Source organism: Toxorhynchites rutilus, chromosome 3 (genome assembly GCF_029784135.1).
Source record: "Toxorhynchites rutilus septentrionalis strain SRP chromosome 3, ASM2978413v1, whole genome shotgun sequence".
In the NCBI taxonomy this organism is placed as follows: Eukaryota; Metazoa; Arthropoda; class Insecta; order Diptera; family Culicidae; genus Toxorhynchites; species Toxorhynchites rutilus.
Genome location: NC_073746.1, coordinates 187,709,419 through 187,731,792, shown reverse-complemented (window position 1 = coordinate 187,731,792; position 22,374 = coordinate 187,709,419). Strand labels below are relative to the sequence as shown.

At 38.7% G+C, this 22,374-nt stretch overlaps 1 protein-coding gene across 3 annotated transcripts in view; it reads right to left on the bottom strand.

Annotated features, from left to right (window-relative positions):
- Positions 1–9,624: 9,624 nt before the first annotated feature.
- LOC129775138 (uncharacterized) overlaps positions 9,625–22,374 on the bottom strand; it is a 59,569-nt gene continuing 46,819 nt past the window's right edge. For 2 of the 3 annotated variants that reach the window (XM_055779465.1, XM_055779466.1), the window contains exons 7-10: positions 12,296–12,580; positions 11,964–12,238; positions 11,803–11,905; positions 9,625–11,727 (exon numbers count right to left, since the gene is read on the bottom strand). In XM_055779465.1, coding sequence (XP_055635440.1) covers positions 11,541–11,727; positions 11,803–11,905; positions 11,964–12,238; positions 12,296–12,580 — 850 coding nt within the window. In that variant the 3' untranslated portion in view covers positions 9,625–11,540. The remainder of the gene's footprint in view (positions 11,728–11,802; positions 11,906–11,963; positions 12,239–12,295; positions 12,581–22,374) is intronic. The other variant, XM_055779467.1, reaches the window with a different exon arrangement.

Genomic DNA, 22,374 nt, shown 5'->3' with positions numbered 1-22,374 from the left:
CCTCATCCACGATAATGCGCGGCCCCATTCTGCTCGCATAACTCAAGAGCAATTGAAAAAATTCAAATGGACTGTGTTCGAGCATCCTCCTTACTCCCCAGACCTCGCCCTTAGCGACTATCACTTATTCCCGCTGATGAAACAGGCGTTCGGGGGTCAAAGATTCGATAACACTGAAGAAATTCGTGACGCAGTTACATCGTACTTCAAAAAGTTGGACGCTACGCTGTTCGCGCTCGGAATAGAAAAACTCGTGCCACGCTATGAAAAATGCCTCGAACGTTACGGCGATTATGTAGAAAAATAGAAAATAAAACGTAGATCAATCACCTTGTTTTTTGTCCTAACTTTATTTTTCCGCGATTTCTGGAGCACTGAAACTTATTTTTTGAACGACCCTCGTATATCTTTTGATATCTCATGACAAATTCTAATAGCAACCGATTCTTGAAGAATCATAGCTTGAAAGCCTGCTGTCTGATTGAAATACGATATTTGACAAAGTTTTTGGAGAATCAAAAAACATTATAATAAAAAGATAGCACCCAGCAAACATTAAATCGTATAACTTTGCACAAGATAAGTCACATATAATTTCGTATCAAATCACAATCGCATAAAATATCAATCAAAATATCGATCATATATATCTAAAATCGCATAAAATGCAAAAACACGATTTTCCATGTCATCGATGGATTGAGTGGTAACGTTGTCGTATCAAATCGCATATCAGTCCAAAAAGCATCGCATATCGTTATATACGGCTTTATATGCGTACAAAATGTGGCATATACGTATATCGCCTCCACTTTTGTGTGTATATGCTAGTTATCTGCATCATATATCATACAAATGTGTCTTGGTTGTATGTATATCGCCTCCAATTATAGCTATTCATACGACTTAATGTTTGCTGGGCAGTTTGTTGGCAAATAATGAATCGTAAAGCATTATGAGAATATAAATTTATTATTTTAAATATCAGGATGAGTTCATTTGCATATATCATGCCGTCCGGGAACCAACGCGTCGCGAATCTATACTGCACGTACGCAATGAAAATCTGGACTATCTTTTCATGAGTCGGCTGAACTGTTCAACTGCCCAAAACTTCACTTATTTCACGTCCTGTTACAATTCGAAAAATCGACAGGGAATCAGGAAATCGAAGAAAAGGCACAGGCATCCCAAAAACTCACTCGAAAGTGGTTGCTCTTTTCGAACGGACCCCGGAAACCCCGGAAATGAAGGGGTGGTTTGAGAAATGTTGAGACACAAGTTGTATCGAACCGTACCCAGCAAACATTAAATCGCATAACAAGCGTATATATAACATCATATGCCCTAAAATTTGTTTGGCATATAATGCGCCTAACTGGCATATGCATGCAAAAGTGGAGGCCATATACATACATGGCAAATGGATGAATATGCAACTTTGACCGGCTATAATAGCGACTTTTACCATACTCATATACGATTTATTACAGACATAGAAAAAAAACAGGAAGTGGGTTATATCTATGGTATAACCGCAAGGGTGACGTAGGACTATCGTTGATTTAGAGATCATTTGTATGAAGTTGAATCTGAATTCATTCTGAATGAATGAATATTTGGAGAACTTCGAAAACGAGAGCGTTACGTTGGAGGCACAAGGTTTTATGCATCCAATATTGGATACGGAAATATCCTACTGATGGGGAAGAATAATCTTCAGAAGCTATCCTGTTGATTGCGATTGATTGAAAAATCACAAAACCTAATGTATTTGGTCACAGTGTTACATGGATAGAAAACATTAAAATAAACTCTTTCATATGAATGTAATTTTAAATTCCCAGAGGAACTGGCAGATTATTTTCAGTAACGATTAGATATTTCCACATTTTCCTCGATACTGGAAGCCCACCAGTGGTTAATGCTAACTCGATAACCATCTGTTAATAGCACTTGATTGAAACATATTTGGTCACAGTGTTACATGGATAGAATACATTCAAATAAACTCTTTCACATGAATGTATTTCTAAATTCCTAGAGGAACTGGCAGATTATTTTCCGGATCTTTCTCGATCCAAACGGAAAGAATTCCGTGCGTGTATGTGTGTGTGTGTTGCGGCTGCTTCGAGATCTTCCCGGGGAACCGTTTGTAGCATCACTCTCCTCCTGATGGATTCCCTTCTGGCCTAAGGTGCACAAACAGGCTCTTGGTGACACCGTTCATCCGAGCTTTCATGATAAATGAAGAGCTTCACCACAACAGCGACAACATGCTCCAATCGCTGTTCAATTAGAACTGAGTGGATTTCCGAGCGGCGCTCGCTTATATACCGATTGGTGATTTCAATAGCCTATTTTGAAAGCAAATTTAAGACTATTGAAACAAGTTTTGGATCAGAAAGTAACAAGTATAGAACGCGTAGACATTTTATCTTTCGAATGAAGTGTTTATCATACCATTTCGTTCAGTTGTTTAGGAGCTATTAACACTCAAAATCTCGGTCTCCGGCGTAACGCTTTCGTTTTCGAAACTTTGATTTTACACCCCGGTATAGAAATGAAAGACGTAGTCCTACGTCAAAACAAATGGCGTAAAATATTTTCGTGAAATGTTTATTATAGCCTCACGAATCGCCATTTTTATATATGAGGATTTATGTTTGTAGAAATAATAATTGTTTGATTGACTTGTGTTGGGAGTGGAATATGAATGTTTAAAATGACACAGATTGATGTTTGGTGAAAACTGCTCCGATATGGGTTCGAACTCCGGTCGTCTGGATTATCATCCACCAGCTATCTCGCGCGGCTATCTGCAATTTAATTCAACAGCGGTTAAAACTTTCGAGTGCATCAGCATTTCATTGACATTTCAATATGATGTAATATGTCCTTTATTAGGATCTAATATGATTTACTGTTTCATGATTTTCTTCAGCATGCAACACGATTTTCTACAGTACTGAATCGATTTAAATTATACGCTTATACGACACACAAACTGCATCAGCGTAACCTACGCATATGATGCGGACTAAATATATTTTACGACAATAGACATCATAAAATTGATGTTTATTATACCGATATGCGACTTAATTTGATAATGGTATATAAAATCGAGTTTTTACATTTTATGCGATTTCAAATATACACGATACATACTTTGATTGATATTATATGCGATTATGATTTATTCGGATTTCTTGTAAGACTTGGCACGTGCAAAATTATACGATTTAATGTTTGCTGGGTAATGCGAAGTAAAATCTGGAAGCAAAGGAACGCTCAAGGATGCTCCACAAGAATTTGCTGATGAAATACGGTTGCGTCGTTATGGATGATGAAACGTACTGCAAGGCTGTTGTTTCCGGAAAAACTACAGGACAATAAATTCAATACATACCTCGTAGATATGCAAATGCCCAGGAAAATACGAAAAAGAATGGTCAAATTCTATTAATAGCTGCATATTAAAAAATGAACCTTTCGTAACTCCTGCAACAACAAACCAGGATTCGTTTTAAAAAGGAGTTTCTTCTGAAGATGTTAACTTTTTCAGGCTTGAGTTTATATGCTTTTTTTACCCCTCTTGGCAATCTGTTACTATTTAGATATGACCAAACGTTAATGAACAACGACAATGGCGCCACTTTGGTTCCCTAGAAATGATATCCGGGCCAAGCTAAGGCTGATTGAGGAATACTGGTCGATTGCTAAGGGCAAACTTTAGGAAAACTGTATAACTATGAGCGTTGTGAAGCTGTTCTTCGGAAAATGTCATTTGATTGCCAAACAAGAGGTAAAACGAAGTACTAAGGATGGAAAGTTTTGAAAAAAAACTTGAAAATGCAGAACAAATTTCAGACTTTGTTTATACTATACTTATTAAGCGTGTTCACTTGGACATTAGTCATAATCTCTACCCCCCTCACCGAGGACAAGCATGGACATTCACGTACCCCCTACCCACTCTAAAGTTATCCACGTTGTATGTGGACAGCCCCTGAGGAAACCCGATGAAGTTGCCATCGTTCCCGGATGCCTATAACCGTTCGTTCCACAGCCATTGATCACTGACCAATTGTCTACGGCTCCCGGAATTCATTAATTTCTCCTGCCAGGGCTGCCGTCTGTTGCTACTGCTGGGTTCGACAAAAACGCTATTGGAGGCTTTGTTGGAAGGAGGTACTACGTACGGCCATGGTCTTGGAGGCGGCGAAGTCGATAAGTCTTAGACCATTTTTGTTAGTTCGCGGATAGGCGTCGAACCTCCCAATTCATAATCATAATCTATTCATCGGAAAGATTATTGAAAAAATATTAGTATTGGGTAATTCAGAAAGCGCGTGAATTTGCCGATTGAGAATGTTGATAAGTGGTTTCTGCAAATTAAACCTTTTCTAGAATAAATAAATCATTTGATGTTGCCTTTTCGATATTCCATTTGTTTTGGGAGCAGAGCACGGCTCAATTGGATCAATTGTTTTCGATAAATCCTGGTTTAGAGTTCTTGTGAACGTGAACTTGAACAGGCGGTGAAATAGTACGATCGATTTCACTCATAAAATCGTGGTGAATAGAATGTTCTTGTTCACGTTCACGTTCATATTGAGTTCACCAGTAAACGTGAAGTAAACAAACATCGAGCACCAATAAAGTAATTCGGATAAAAAATACAGTTGTTCACGAAGTAACCCAAATCCGCACCAAAGCGTTACTATTCAAGGCTTCTAGTCTCGAGTTTTAGCCGTTGCCAATCTATTAACTCGTCGATTTGCGCACCCGTCGTTGCTATCGCGGTTGCTATAGTATCACTTCTTTTTCGCACTTTTTCGCAGGTTGCTAAATACGATTGCTATTACTAGAAGAAATGACAAGTGTCAGTTGATTCTCTTTTCGTCGCGTTCATTTTTTGGTAGATAAATGTAATATATACACTTCCAAAATGATACTTCAGAGCAAAATCACAAAAAAACGAACATAAGACGAAAGAAACCCACAACAGATGTTTGACATTTGTTGAAAATAGTAACACTTGGCTCGGTTGCTATCGCGTTGCCAAATTTGTTAACTCACTATTCACCGAGAGGCCGATTACTATTTCCCACACCTGAACCGCAACCACCAGTGGGGTTGCTGCATTATGATGAGGGTTGTCAAAATGTCTGTAACAACGCATTGGGGCGGATGCTCCAAGGGCATCCGCACCAATGCGTTACTATTCAAGGTTTCTACTCTCGAGTTTTAGCCGTTGCCAATTTATTAACTCGTCGATTTGCGGACCCGTCGTTGCTATCACGGTTGCTATAGTATCACTTCTTTTTCGCACCGCAGGTTGCTAAATACGATTGCTATTACTAGAAGAAATGACAAGTGTCAGTTAATTCTCTTTTCGTCGCGTTCATTTTTTGGTAGATAAATGTAATATAATATATACACTTCCGAAATAATATTTCTGAACAAAATCACAAAAAACGAACACAAGAGGAATGAAACCCACAACAGATGATTGACGTTTGTAGAAAATAGCAACACTTGGCTCGGTTGCTATCGCGTTGCCAAATTTGTTAACTCACTATTCACCGAGAGGCAGATTACTATTTCCCACACCTGAACCGCAACCAGTGGGGTTGCTGCGTTATGGTGAGGGTTGTCAAAATGTCTGTAACAACGCATTGGTGCGGATGCCATAAGCAATGAAGTTGTTCGATCAGTGCAGAGATACGATTGCATGAAATTGCAACCATATGGAAATTTTCACCGAAAACTCGAGAGTTGTTTAACCCATCCTTTTACAGTTCACGGTGAAATAATTTTCAGAATGCCTTGGGATATTCGAACGTGAACATGAACGGGGAAATATTTTGACGTCTATATTCACCACTGTTTTCACGTTCACGTTCACCGATGTCGGTGAACTATGGTGAGTTCACCAACATGTCGATTCCACGGTGAAAATTCAGAATTGTTGTGAAATATTGAATTAATCTACTTTTATCAATATGAATTGTGTTTTAACATGTTTTGACGTAGGACTACGTCTAACCGGAAGATATAGGGAGGTAAAATGAAAATCTAGGCACTGAAAAGTAGGAAAAAATGCAAGATTTGAAATGCTTATAACTCGAGCATTTCTTAATAGATCGCAAAGGCGTTTGCATCAATTGATAGGAAATATATCTACGCATCTATCATAACGAATAACATTTCATTTTTCATGAGATAAACAATTGAATAATTGTGAAATATCAAGCATTGTCCAAATTCACTATGTGCCCATTTTTGATTGGTCCATTTTGTGCTCCTCAAATCGTACCGACCAAAACGGGCAACCAGAGCAGCAGCGAAATAGAATGAAGCACGATTGGAAAGGAAAAAGAAAAAATGAACGAAACATTGGTCGCAGTCTCACACATGCGTAATTCTCGAGCCAGCCAGTCAGCTTAAAAATCCCCGCTCCGCTGCCGTAACGATCATTATCATCCAAACCGTACACCACATCGTTTCGCATCACATCACATCAACAAACCAACACAAGCAGCCATGTCTGGACATGGCAAAGGAGGAAAAGTGAAGGGAAAGGCAAAATCCCGCTCGAACCGTGTTTGTCTGGAGTTCCCCGCAAGGGTAGCTAGGCCAAGCGCGTTAGTACCAGTGCACCAGTCCACCTAGCCGCCATTATATAGTTTCGACCGCCGAAGTGATCGAGTTGGCTGGCAGAGCTGCTCGCGACGATAAGAAAAACCGCATTCAGAACAGAACACATTCGGTTCGGTGGACATCAAGACAACAACAGGCAGTTGCAGCGAGTGACGAGTAGCAAACACAATCGCATAACGGCAGCAGGTAGCAGAAGAAAAAAAGTTTGTTCTTTATACAAACTGCTTTAGGGGCAAATCCAGAACAAGGCGGCATCGAGGGCGTTCGAAATGGTTTTTTTTCTTCAAAACCACGAGTACTAAGTTTTCTAAATTGGAACCATTCCATAAAACACGGCGCTTTTCAGGGCCATTAATCCATCCAAAAAAGAGTTTACGAAATACAGTTCAATGCTTTCTAAAACAATATCCAAAATAATAATAAAACACAAATTGATTTTTTCATAATTTGTTTGCCAGGATATGATGAGTATGTGAATTTGGCAGTTGTTCTGAGCTTCTTGATGGTTGGGGACTTTTCCGATTATTCAATTTTCACCAATTCTTAAATTGCTTCCAGATTGAAAGTACAGTAAGTTACATGTAGTCCGACATCTAACTAATTGGACGGACATGTACTGCGATATTTATTTAGATATTTTTGTAAACATAGAGTGCGGGGTCCAAATTATGACCCCACATTGAATGCCGACACTGTACCACTGTCATCGCAAATGTTCAATTACAGGTTAAAATTGCCTCCAATCTGACACTGAGTGGTGCTTCGGCACGTCGCATTAAATGTAATTTACTGTACAACATGTCACAAACTGGATGGGAAGAAATTTTCCAACTGTGAAAGCTGTGGCGAGTGACAACAGCAATCGCTAAACAGGAAGGTTTAGCCGAACAAGATGGGGATATCGAGTGATAACAAAACAATAAACTCTTTAGATTAAAGATAATTTTGTGATCCTGAAAAGGACCCTTTTTAGCCTGCTTCGACCGCTGGAGTACTCGAGTTGGCTTGCAAAGCTGCTCACGAGAATAAGAAAACCCGCCTACAGAACAGAGCACATTCGGTTCGGTGACAACAACTAGTTTCAGCGAGTGGCAAACACAATTGCAAAACGACAGCAGGTAGAAGGAAAAAAAAAAAAAGTAGGCGATCTGGCGTAGTGGTAACATCCATACCTCTCACGCAGAGATCACGAGTTCAATTCTCACTCCCGACATTTTTCCAAAAGTGGAAGTAAAAGTGATGAACCAGCCGAAATGTGTTGAAAGTCACTATAATAAAGAAAAAAAAAAGAAGGAAAAATTTTGTTTATACAGACTGCTTTGGTGGCAAATCCAGCCACCGTAAAACACAGCGCTTTTCAGGGCACCTTTCAAATAAGAGTTATTAAAAGTTATTCACAATACCAATGCATTCTAAAGTGACATAATATGAACTGATTTATTTTGTTTATGCTTGTTTTTGAACTTATTGGTGGTTGGGGTCTTTTAAATTGATCATTCAGTTTTCACAAACCCATGCATGGTTCCCGAATTAAAAGTGGCTTCAAATTACAACACATTGTATGCAGGATGGCATTAACGAATTTTCTCGGTAGCAAGAAATGCTTTTTTTTGGGTTGATAACTTATGTTGAAAATTGACTGACGTTACATCTGCATTGTATAGAACATAAATAAGGAGCAACTTGATGAGCTATGTATTTCCTGCTGCTCTGTTCTTATTTTAAAGGACTTTAATCCGAAGGTCATCCGTCCTTGTATTTACTGTTGGTTTTTCAGAACGCTTATAGCTCGTCTATTTCTTGACAGATCGTAGAGTTCGTCTCCAAAACCTCAGTTCTTTTTCATTGTTTGCGGAGACTACAAATCTTACAATTCATTCGTCCCCGAAACCACAGTTTAAGATACGGTAATGTGCTCAATAGTGAAATATATGATAGTGAATGAGCTGATGACCACCTATGAATTCCCTATTACAGCCATCATTTTGATTGTACGATATGTGCATACGCCAAAAGATGCCCGGCGTTGAACATTTAATAAGTACAAAGCCTTCAGAAAAAATCAAGAAGCAACTATAAGATAGTGAGAAAAAATTGAGAAAGTTTGTAAAAAAAACGCAAAAACACAACACCACTGGTTCTTTTCAGAACCCCCAACATGTTCATAAAGAATAAACAGTAAACTAATCCATTTTTTCAGGTAGATAGGTAGATATTCACGTAGGAGAAGAAAATAAAACAATAATTTAAAATATATATTTAGCAAAAGGTGTCCCCTATGTATAGTCCTACGTCACTCCGGTTATGTCCCCGACATTACCCATCCGTCTTTTTCAAGTAGAAAATGTTTCTTCCCATCGTTTCAAGATGTTTTCCTCGCGTTTTATATATGGACTGATGAATTATTAACAAAAAAGTGTTTGTTCGCGATCACGTTCACGGGAACTCTAAACCTACCTTTAGTTGCGTTCAAACATGTTTTTCAACTAGATAATGTTTTTTTCCTATCGTTTCAAGACGTTTTCCTCGCGTTTTATACATGGACTGATGAATTATTAACAAAAGTATTTGTCCGCGTTCACGTTCACGGGAACTCTAAACCTACCTGTAGAAATTCAGAGCCGTAGTGAAATATTGAATTATATCATTTTTATCAATATGAATTGTGTTTGAATATGTTTTTCAAATAGAAAATGCTTCTTCCTATCGTTTCAAAATATTTTCCTCGCGATTCATGTATGGACTGATAAATTATTAACAAAAAAGTGTATGTTCACGTTCACGTTCACGAGAGCTCTAAATCGGCCTTAAGAAGAACAATATACATGTAGCTTTGAATATTTTACATCAGTCTGTTTATCCTGATGTTATTACAACATGTTATTCACAACATCAATGAATTCAGTGTTCATATGCGTGGAAAATGTGATATATATTTTCATGAAAACATTGTCGTACCAATTTGTTATAATTATATATTTGCTTATTCATTGATAGGTTTATTTGCTGTTAAAATGCAAGTTTTATTTTATCTAGTTTGTCATCCATTTGTTAATCAAACTTTGCAATACCTGAGATAAACTTACATCCCAATATATAAGAGAAAGGATATCCGTTACTACCGATAGCTCTTAAGAATTTCTATTTTCACTAATTTTATTTATAGCTACTGTTATTGTATCATCGAACATATATTTGGATCGATAGCTTTTTTTTGGAAACAATATACATTTCAGACAGGATTAAATACATTTAAATGCTGAATGTTATGCCCAATACGAGAGCCTATATTTGTCGTTCCTTTTACAAACCTTTCTATGTAACCTATTTTCTTGCAATATTCTGGAGGAAAAAAAGGTTTCGATAAACACAAGTCAACTGAATTTTCGAGTATTTTACCTCCGTTGTACACGGCTTGAGCTTGTCCGTTTGACAATCAGCCGCCTTCATCGAACTTGGGAATATGGTATCTGTCATACTGCTCTACCAATGTAAACGGATGTCGAACTGATTGTTGACCTTCACAGAATATGGCGACTTCTAAACGAGCGGTGATTTTTTGTCAGTCATAAACAACACTGGGCTTATTTTGTAAAACTGACATTGATAAGGACAAATTATATGTTCATTGTGGTCTAATTTTTATGATCTTATTTGATTCTGTTTGTTTTGGCAGTAAATATTTCCATACAATGTATGATGCAATATGCTAGTGAGTAGTTTCAGCATAGAAATATTTGTCCCATATTAAACACATTTGTGTTATAATTTGTTTGATAGGTTTTATATACACTTACGAGTGTAGATATTTTGTATATTTTTATTTAACGTTTTGCTATATATATCTAGCGTATCATCAGCACTGAAGTGTGCTAATCTAAATAAAGTTTGATTCACTTTGTAAATTTACCTAATAATCATTGAATATTGAAGATGTTTCAAACCAAACGTCTGAAATTATACTATGTAATAGTTTGAATAATTTATTCGAACTGAAATCTGAGTTATTTGTTCGGCACAGATTTGGTGGCACAGGGATTACTGATGAAAATTACAAAAAAAATAAATTAAACTAAAACAACGTGTGTAAGGTATCATTTAGTAAACTAGAGAATGGTGGAGATACTAGTTCGGTTATAATTTACTATACATACTGGTTGTACCTATTAGGATTATGCCTAGATCAGTTCGAATATGTCTTGCATATATTTTATTTTTCGTATGTTACTAAAGGTAGTAAGTAGTTATATTTATAATTCATTATATTTTATTTCAAATTTTATAAGCTGTTTGATGTTGTAACTAGTCGTTTATATGATCATTATTGAGAAGTAGTTTGTATTTAATCTAGTATTCACTTCTTTTATCTTTTATTCACAAATTGGAAGTCATATTCTAAGCATTTTTGTATTCTAATCGGAACAGAGTATCTGTTCACTTTTGGAAAAATGGTATTTTAACATAATTTCGTTCATGTGTGCCATGGATTTAAACTAATTTCGTTAGCTTTTTGCACGTTTTACATGTAGCTAATAAAATAGTAAACATTAAGCTGGAATTCGTAACAAATTCGTCTGAGGAAAAGAAACGAATATTGGAATATACTAATATTCAAACAATTAACTGCAACAAAATATGATACATAAACAAAAATGGAAGAACATTTCGTAATACTGTTTATCATTACAAAAGGTGAAAATATGCAAAAATTATGTATATTCAATGATAGAACTAACTAAACAGAACATATGGAAATTTGTTATTCTATCTATGAAAAGATCAATTTGTCTTATACCAGTACTGCCTCACGTGTCTTTTGGGTGTAGTACACTTGGCATGTGGGATGCCTGCTGTTTCTTTGGAACCAATTCTTAAACAAACTGAAAACGTTGTCTCACTTGTCGGACCAACTTCTTCTTACCCTTATATGCAATGGTAATATTCTCAATGAGTCGTGAGAAATGGGCCGGACCATCACGAGCAAGCATAAACGTATCTCGTGCTTTACTAAGGAAATCTATAAAATCGCTGTAGTGTCTGGGAGATATATGCGATAACCTATATATGGGGGCAGCATAAAATTCATTGAAATTATCTGTTTATATGTTGGTGATGATTTTATATTATTCTTACCGTGAGTGTGTGGTGTTCACATAAGCGGATACGGCAGCTTCGAGAAGTTGATTAAGTGGTTCTCTATCGTAACTCAGTTTCATGCACTGCCGCATGGTATTTCCTACAAGATATAAAAACATTCATCAATTGTTTATTATCAAACGAAATCAGAAATATACCTCTACCATGTGCGTTGAAACTATGCATACCAGGTGTTGGTACACTGCAGCGTCGTAAAATATCCGACAATACGGTGGCACACTGTACATTTTTGATAACCAATGGAATCATTTTGGAAAGTTCCGTCTTTCCTAACGAATGAGATAAAGCACATGCCCAATGGATATCATTTATTGCTGGATGTGTGTCTTGGTTATACGCCAATTGCACATTTTTCATAGCTAGCATTGCTAAGTTATAGGCTCTTGATGGGTAGCCTCTATGTTCCATGTATCTGTTGATAGAAAAAAATACATTAATCGGGGTTTCGATGATAAATTGCAGCAGTTACCTGGCAATAGTAAACAATTGGCTAGACGTCATAATATGCGTCGCGGCGTCTATAACAATATGGTATGCAGTTTCGAACGCCATAGCATCATTTTCGCAGAGGGTTAGAGCATTCAAAGCACAATTAGGGGGATCTTTGGTAGCACACTGCAGAGCTAACGTTCTTGCGCAATTTGATAGTTCATCCTGTTGCCGGAAGTTGAGGTTCAGTCTCATGATAGTAGAGTGTGACATAATTGTGGTCGCAACTGGTCCTGTTGCCTCAGTTGGCGTGAAGAGATGATACCTAAAATAGAATACAATATCTCAATTCAATTTTGCTGTTAAATTTATCAGAGTTATTGTGAAATTTTTCGAACAATTGAACGATAATAAATTAAATTATTGACATGATACATTACTCAAATGTGTTTTCATAGCACCAAAATATTTAGCAACAATAACATACATAGTAACATTAGAATATGTTTATGTGAATATACTAAATATTTTTATTTATTTACAATAATACTACATCCTATTGAGAGATTAGATCTTCTTCACAATGTTCGTCTGGCCCATGGCTGCAGTTCTCCAAGCTCGCTCGCTGAGCTTCTCTTCTTCTTGTCCCTACCGGGTTTGATGTGAACACCATCTTTGCAGGACTTGCAACATGTCCCATAGAGGCGAATGAACTGCAAAGTTTAAAGCCTCTTAAAAACAAAGAATCAATCAATCAGTCAACATGTCCCGCCCATCACACTCCATCAATCTAGTCGATTTTCTGGATGCTAGGTTCACCGTAGAGTTGCGTTAGTTCATGGTTAATTTTTTTTTCTTAATTTTTGGGACTTTCAGCCTCCTAGGCTGGTTTGTCTTAGCAAAAACGATCGAAACCATGCCGCGATGTGCGCTTACTATAAACATTAATTCATTTTACATGCACATACGGACAAACAAATAACAATAAAACAATAAACAAGTTTTATCATGAGAGTTTCCACACATTAGAACTTTTATTTTTTTTTCCTTTTTCGTTTGACGAGGATGTCCGCTCACCATGGCCCCAGGGGGAATCCGCGCCGCTCGAAGATGCCGACTGTTCTTGTACGCGAAGGGGAAGGAACAAGCATCTTCGATTTGATCACAAATTTTTTGTTTAGATTGTCGAAAAAATGTCGACGAGTTTTTTGCCGGAAATAACAGAGCACTTATGACCGCTTACCCCAGAACCAACTTCTTGCATCCATTTGGAACTGTCCGTGTAGCGAATTTCATAGTTGTGATATTTTCTCGTGACAAGTTCGACAAAGGTTGGCGTCAGACCCACAGAGCTCGTCTCAGATCGGAAGTTGTTCCTGATTGTATTATCCACTCGGACCACCGGCAACCTCCAGTCGTTAGTCCCAAACCAAAGCTGTTTAATCTATCGGTGGAAGGTTTGAGTGTGTCACCTGCTGCAAGATTTTGTTCGTTAAAACAGACAGGTGTTTCCTTACTTTCGCTGGTTTTAGCTAGGAAGCTCGCAGTTCCTGGGGACTATCGCCGCGTCCACGAAAATGTCAAACGGAGGAGGACCAAAGATAATCCGTAGTGCATTATTGTAAATCGGTGATAGAGTTTCTAGGAGGCTTTTGGTGATGGCTTTTGCCACACGTAACGGATCGTTCGGTTATTACTCCGATGGGGTTTGGAGATGGTTTTCAAGGTTTTCAATTTTCTTCTTCACCTCGTCGTAATGCTGCTGGAAGTTCAGATTGCAGTCGACCACCAGTCCCAGAATTCTCAACGTTCTACGGCGGGGAATGCGGTCGTTGTAAATTTGTATTCTCGTATATCAACCTTGGTGTTTGCGACTGCATGCCCCATGAGACCACTCTTTTGCGTCGGAAGTCGAAAACATCGTTCGACAATCTATATACCGAAGGCATTGGTAGCTGCCTGGATCTTGATGCGTGGCGTCCACTACTACCGAAAGGATGTCGTCCGCATAGGTGAATACGAACACACCCTTCGGTAGTACCCGGAACAGGCTGTTCATCACCTTACCGCGTTTTACAACTATAGAACCACTCATTTGTTCAGAGTTTCCAGGGATTTGTAAGAAGTCGGTTGAATTGAAGTATATGGGGTAGAATACAACAATTATCTTCATTTACAAAACAGGCCATTTCAACTTTATTGTTGTGTTCAGGCGCGAAACATTAGAAAAAATAAAACTCCAGTGTTTCCTATCTATAGAACCAGAAGGAAAAAATCTCATTCTTTCACAAAATTAACGTCAATTTATTACGATAAGTTTCTAATTCTTAGGTCAACTTTGGTTCTCAAACAGTTCAAGTAACCCATTCGGGGTGGTCACGGCCAAGCTGCGCCGATCACTATTCGTCCGATCACTTCTCATAAATTCCTGATAGGGTTTCGGTTTGATAAACAAGCTGACCAGTCCAGAATCTGGAGCCCCTATTCATACAACCATGCCATGACCTTCCAGATTTTTTGAATTGATGCCAAATTACCCAATTATCAAATTATTTTTGATGCAAAAACAGCAACAATGATTCTGAAACCGGTTCCGGTTTTTATGCTCCGTAACAAGTTAGCTGCTTGAAAAGCGCACTTGGAATTATCCGTTCGATTGCGGAATAGCGTCTTAGGAAACCATTCACCCACTTGTATCCAGGAACACCCCTTTTTTCGGTTTGCAGAAAATATGCCATGGATGTTTTCAAACGGTTCTTGTCAATCGGAAACCCGGCTCTGGATGACTCGATTACCCACTGGACGATGCTTTCTTCATCTTCCTTCCGAAAACTGAGTGTTTTCCAGGGCGTTTCACGTTACCATTCACGAAGAGTACTTTCCGGAATTCCTTGATATTTTGCTGCTCGGCGTTTTGAAATATCTTTTATTGTCATCTACATGGTCAAAACAAGCTGCTGACGGTAATAATATTTTTCTTGTTTCATCCAGCTCAGAGTAAGGAACCTAAACAAAACATTAAGAGCCTATTTCTACGCATTATAAATCCTTTTTTCTGAGAGTTTATTTATTTTAATCACTTCAAATAAGTCACATTCAGATACAATACACTTAAAACTTACTGACTTCGGATAAATTTCGGATTTGCAATACTTTTTTCGTTAAATTGAGAAGAAGAATGAATTTGTTGTGTCTTAGCGTCGATGCTAGCAGGAATGACAATTTGACATTTTCAATGATGTCGGATTTATTTTTTTTCTGTACAACTAATTTTCTTCGGTGAATTATCGGGTGATAACAAATACAAAAGAACAATCTAACTATTTAACAATCTAACTATCTATACGCACTATCAATAGTCAATTAATGTATTTAGTCCAAAAAGCAGAGTTAGAGTTACGGTATGTATTCAAAACAATATCGTTGAAAGTATCTATTACGTAAAATTAAAAAAAAAAAACATTGATCAGCTCTGGAATGTTGGATAAACTTCACAGTTATTATTTTATACTCAAAATATCAACAAATAAATGTACATAATACATAATCAATCATAATGATCGTTCTTGCTAATGAGAGATGAAAAATTATTGTTTCTCTCACACTATCACGGCGTATTTGGACCAGTATTTGGCTTCAATTTCCATTTTATAGTGTTGAAATTAATTTAGGACAATCGAAAGTAGAGTTACTTATCTGTTGCCATGTTGCAAGAGGCGTGCGGGAGCTACATTTTTAGTTTTTTATAAACCATATAGCGCAGTTACCGAATCCTAATAATTAAATTTATACTATTATCGTTAATATACATAATACTCAAGTTTTATCTCTAGAGTAATTCATAGAAACGCCGATGCCAGTCAAAGCACAGTCAAACGCCGATATCGCATGGGGACTAAGCCGAGCAGATTTCACGCAAGCTATGGCCGGAAGCTCCAACTCCCCGATGAAACCCATCACGCTTCATCGGTTGCCTTCGAGTGGTGATGCTTCCCAACCTGTTATCGTCGGTCTAGTTTCACCGGGAATCCTCGCAGCCAGTACTACTGCACCTCCGGTTCCCCGCCACATTGCCCATCAATAACGAAGTCTACCCACTAACTTTCCCCTGCAATGGAAGGTTAATGGGCTATACAACAGCTTGGGAGAATAGGAGATCTTTGACCGAGAGCTGTGCACATCCATCATCGCACTCCAAGAGGCAAAATAAGTTTCCACAACTTGTTCCAGGGAATTATCGGGGGTGGATTCTACTGGCACACCAAGCGAGGCTCCGTTGCTTTGGGTATCTAGAGGAACATTCCCCATTTGCGAAAACGAATTTCTACTGACCTGCCAATTATAGCAGACCGAATCAAGGTCCCGATCCCGGTGATCATCATTTGTATATACCTACAGTGTGGCACAATCCCGAAACTACGACGGAAGCTGCTTGAGGCGTTAGAAGGCTTGGAGGACCCCAGAAGCATCCTAGGGAACTTCAATTGAGCTCTTGTTCTTCAACGACGCTACGAACGCTTTCCGTAGAGGTACCAGCAACACAGCCATACCTACATTCAGCAGTTCGCTTTCCGACCGGTATGGGCACCACCACCTACCTCGCGGCCCTCGGAGACGTGATAGCCAATGATAGGGTCGTGATAGGTTCCACATAGAGATGGTAGCACTGGACCCGGAAAAGGCGTACTACAAAACATGAATCCCGTTAGTGCTGAAAACTCTGGCACATTGGGGCGTTGACAGTAAACTACTTCACTTTATCAACCGAACCGAACTTTTGAGATCAAACTTGGTAACATTAGCTCCCGTGTTTTTCACGAGGAGACAGAAGTTGCTCGAGCTTCTGTTTTTGTCGCTACATTCTATCCCGTCGCCATGAATAGCCTGCCTAGGGGATACTTCGTGTTCGTATACGCGGGTGTTATTCTTATGATGGCAGTGCGTGACACCCATAGGATTCCCAACTCCAGGATCCAGAATACCGAAAAACGTTAAAGATCCTTGGAGTGTTGGTCGACCATAAACTTAGCACCCTCCGTTATTTCGAGGATGTTAAAAAGAGCTGTGCCGACCGGTTGATCCCATTGAAAACTACATCCAAACGGCACTGGATCAACCGGAAAATCAACTACAGGGTGGGCCATTTAAAGTGGAAGCATCTGGCAACCCCATAACTTTTGACAGAGATGTCAGATTAACAAATGTCATACCGCGTTGGAAGCGTCATTTCAGTACAATTTTAACCATGAAACAATACACACCTAAACAACGCGCTGAAATTGTTTAGCTGTACATTCAAAATAACTTCTCAATTGTGTTAACTAAACGTGCGTGGAAAAATAATTTTTTTTATTGCCATTTGTTCGTGAAAATAAATTGGACAATTACTGGTTCCAACAGGACGGCGCTACATGCCATACAGCGGCTGCCACGACCAAATTATTGCGCGAAATGTTCCCCGGAAGATTAATATCGAAAAACGGCGATTATGACTGGCCACCGAGATCACCTGATTTGACGCCTCCTGACTTTTTTTATGGGGATATTTAAAATTCAAGGTATACACTGGTAAACCAAGGACCCTGGCTGCGCTGAAAGACAATATCCGACAAGAAATTGCTGCCATATCGGCCGAAACATTGGGCAAAGTGATGGAAAATGCCGAAAAAAGGGCACATTTTGCGGTCAAGGCCAGAGGCGGTCATTTACGAGATATCATGATCAAAAAGTAGTTAGAACAAATCTCCTTGGACCAAAATAAATGAATTTCAAAAAAAAAATTTAAAATTCCATTTCTTTACTTTGCTATTGCAAAAACAAATCCTTCCACTTTGGCCGGAGACAAGCTCCCGAAAACTCTGGCACCGGTCTGATACGAGGCACTACGGCACTGTCTCCGGCCTCCTGTCATCAACACCAGCTGTCTCTGACTACGCTGAAATTGGAGAACCCTCTTCTAACCTTATCATTGACTCGGCGATCGTATCCAGGACTGCCAATTTCTTGTCGAAACCAGCGTTTGGGGAAGGATACACCTGACTACCCTTAGCAACAATCCTGGTTTGGAGCGAATGAAAAGCCCTACTCGTGGAGAGCGGTATCAGGAACAACTTCCTAGCCGGGGCGAACTCAACCAGTCTGCTAGAACACATCAAGACCACCATAGCAGAAAAATACCATCACTATGGGATAAGATATTCGGACGGCTAAAAAGGACCATCAGAAGTTCGATTTGGGGTAAGCTACGGTAATATCGGGCTAATTTCCAGCAAGAAACTCGCGGTCATCTGCCAGGTGTTTTAAGCCGAGGTAGCCGTCATTTTCGTTACAACCACAATGCCATCTTCCGCTGTTGGTCGTTCCTAATTCGACGATTGCCATTGATGCCATCAGATCCAAACGTGTATCAGAACAGGTCATCAAGAGATCCCAATTGTCCGACCCTATACTCAAGTGGGTTCCCGGACACAGCGCAGGGTTGCTTGATAACGTGAAGTTGTGGATCACCAACTCTTCTCGCACCTTATGAAGGGGAATAAGAATATGTTGGCATCTTTAACGGCATGACTTCCTCTCCATTGGTCTGGAGAGCGTGACTACAATTATGAAAGTCTAAATAGTACATTATTTGACAGATTCACGTCAGGTGTTCCACACGGAAGTTACTTAGGTCCATATATGTTCTTGCTATACCTCAACGACATCAATTTCTATCAGGAGTGCCATAAATTATCGTCTGCAGATGACAGTATCATCATTTTGAACCCAATCAAGTGCTCGATAATGTCTTCTCGCAAATTTCCAACAGTCAATTATGTTCATAAGCTCAGAGGCATAAGGCTACAACGTGTTGACTGCGTTAAGAACCTAGGAATCATACGCTATTCAAGGTTAACATTTCGCGAGCATATCGCATACATAACTTCATACATATATGGTCCATATATGTTCTTGCTATACCTCAACGACATCAATTTCTATCAGGAGTGCCAGAAATTATCGTCTGCAGATGACAGTATCATCATTTTGAACCCAATCAAGTGCTCGATAATGTCTTCTCGCAAATTTCCAACAGTCAATTATGTTCATAAGCTCAGAGGCATAAGGCTACAACGTGTTGACTGCGTTAAGAACCTAGGAATCATACGCTATTCAAGGTTAACATTTCGCGAGCATATCGCATACATAACTTCATACATATATGGTCCATATATGTTCTTGCTATACCTCAACGACATCAATTTCTATCAGGAGTGCCAGAAATTATCGTCTGCAGATGACAGTATCATCATTTTGAACCCAATCAAGTGCTCGATAATGTCTTCTCGCAAATTTCCAACAGTCAATTATGTTCATAAGCTCAGAGGCATAAGGCTACAACGTGTTGACTGCGTTAAGAACCTAGGAATTATACGCTATTCAAGGTTAACATTTCGCGAGCATATCGCATACATACATAACTCTAGATATTTTCTTTCCCCAGAAACAAAGCCAAGTGCTCTAGAAAATAACTTCATACATAACTCTAGATATTTTCTAGAGCACTTGGCTTTGTTTCTGGGGGCCATGAGCTTGAGCTTGCTTGAGCTTGCTTGAGCTTGGGTAGACTGTACAATTCGTAGTTGCTCTCCGTGATTGACCTGAACCAACCAAATTGCACAAAGAACACACAGAATGACGCTTGGGACTAGCAAATCATTCTCGTTGTGCAATTTTCGGTGATTCGAGCTTTCAATGATCAATAACGACGCCGGCCACGTCCTTACAGTCACCAGGGGAAGGGTAGGAATCTTAGTATGATATTCGCCGCCCGAAGGCCAGAAGGGTCGCCTCTATAGCGTGGTTCCCTAGCGTTTATCATGGAAGGGATAGTTTGTTAGTGGGAAGGGGTAATAATCAGGATTCACTGTGGTAAGTGATGTGATTATGCTAACGCAAACTAGAGATCACTTGACGAAACGAAAACCTGAAAACCAAATGCATTTCGTAGCCGTGAAGATATTAAAGGGTGACCTGAAAAGGTCTCGGCAAAAGGATCATAACTCTGGTAAGTGAATTAATTTTGTAAGCGTGGACCCAATTACTCGTTGAAACGAAAACTCGAACATCAAATGCATTTCGTAGCAGCTGAACGGTAACCTGAAAAGTCTCCTCTGTTCAACGGAGCAAAAACTCGAAAATCAAATGCATTTGAAGATTGAATAATATATACATCAGCAAGCCGTGGAATAAAGGTGACGTATAATTTTCATCAAAACGAATATTGCAGATTTTCTTCGTGTTTTTTTCTCTTGTAGGTCATTTCAGTGTTTTGAAGACTATTTCTCGAAGAAGTTGTGAAGTTATTGGAGCCATTTGTTTAGCGAGTGGAATTCCCCGAAGAAGATATACGAATTTTGAATTTTCAAGTGTTTTTCGGTGTGTGTGAAGCTTCCCGCTGTATTGAACCTTGGTGCAGGATTTCTGAAGATTCCCTGCCTCTGGAAAATATAAAACAGCTAAGTTTTTGTTTTGTGTTACTTAATTAATTAATTTTATTTTATTTTTTTTTATATATACAAAAATAATAGTTTTATTTTCTGTGAGTGTTAGGCATTTTATGCTTTCTCTGCTCTCATTTTTATTACACAATTCTATCTAAATGGAGGGGAACGAACCCTCCGATGTTGATATGAGCATCGTAGCTTCTCCTAGTAATTGTTTTTCTGAAGTTCGTCCTTCGAAGAAAAATAAAAAACAATCACAGTTAAATTCGACACAGCCAACAATTGATTCTGTTTCACTTAGTTCGGTTCAAAATCTAGTTAATTCTCCTCAACATCCAATCATTGAGAATATTCCTCCCAAGAATCTTTCTCGATTACGACAATACCAGAACGTTTCGGGTTCATCGAAAAATCGTTGGGTGGTATTCTTCCGTCCCAAAGGAAAACCGTTAAGAGTGACCCAAATTTGTAAAGACTTGAAATCTAATTACTCAAGTGTCTTGGAGATTACAAAAGTTAATAAAGACAAACTTCGTGTTGTGCTCTCGGATTGTAAAGACGCTAACGCAGTTGTAAATAATTCTTTGTTCACTGCTGAATATCGAGTGTATATTCCGGCACACATTGTTGAAATCGATGGTGTGGTTTCGGAAAAATCTCTCCAACTAGCAGATTTCGAAAAAGCAGAGGGTATTTTTCATGATGTAAAACTTCCTCATGTGAAAATTTTAGAAGTTCGATCGCTGAATTCATTTATAATTGATGGCAACGAGAAGAAATATTTCCCATCTGGTTCTTTTAGAATCACCTTCGAGGGCACAGCTCTTCCAAATTATGTGCTCATTGATAAGCTTCGTCTTCCAGTTCGATTATTTACTCCCAAAATAATGTCATGCACTAATTGCAAACAGTTAGGTCACACTAAAACCTTCTGTTGCAATAAAATTAAATGTTCTAAGTGTGGAGTCGATCATGATGAAAGTATTTGCAACAAGGATGCTGATAAATGCATTCTTTGTGGAGGTGTTCCTCACACAGTTAAAGACTGTCCAAAATACAAATCCCGTTCAATTAAACTTAAACAGTCACTTAAAAATCGTTCTAAGCGATCCTTTGCTGATATACTCAAGGCAGCTCAGGTATCCGAGATTTCAGAAAATCGTTTCTCTGCTTTATCAGAGGATGATGAATCGGATACTACTTTCGATCCAATAATCGCGGGAAGAACCAGGAAGAGAAAAAATACTTCCTCCTCCAAGCCTGCTAAAAAAAGAGGATTATCCTCTAATCAACCAGAAGCTTCTTCTCATTTTTCTGCTCCTTCCAACAGTAACCCTCCTGGTTGGGGATCCTCTAACTATGACGTTCATTTCCCTGAATTGTCAAGTCATCCCAGATTTGCTTCTCGATCGGTTCCTGAACCCCAATCATTTTCAGGAGGTATTTGCTTTTCTTCAATTGTTAGATGGATCTTTGATATTTTCGGAATTTCAGATTCATTGAAATGTCTCATTTCTGCTTGGCTTCCTACTATCAGTCAGTTAGCTAAACAAATGGTTGCAAAGTGGCCCCTCCTCTCCTTCATTAATTTCGATGCCTAATTTATTGGATGAGTCAGAGAATTCTACTATTC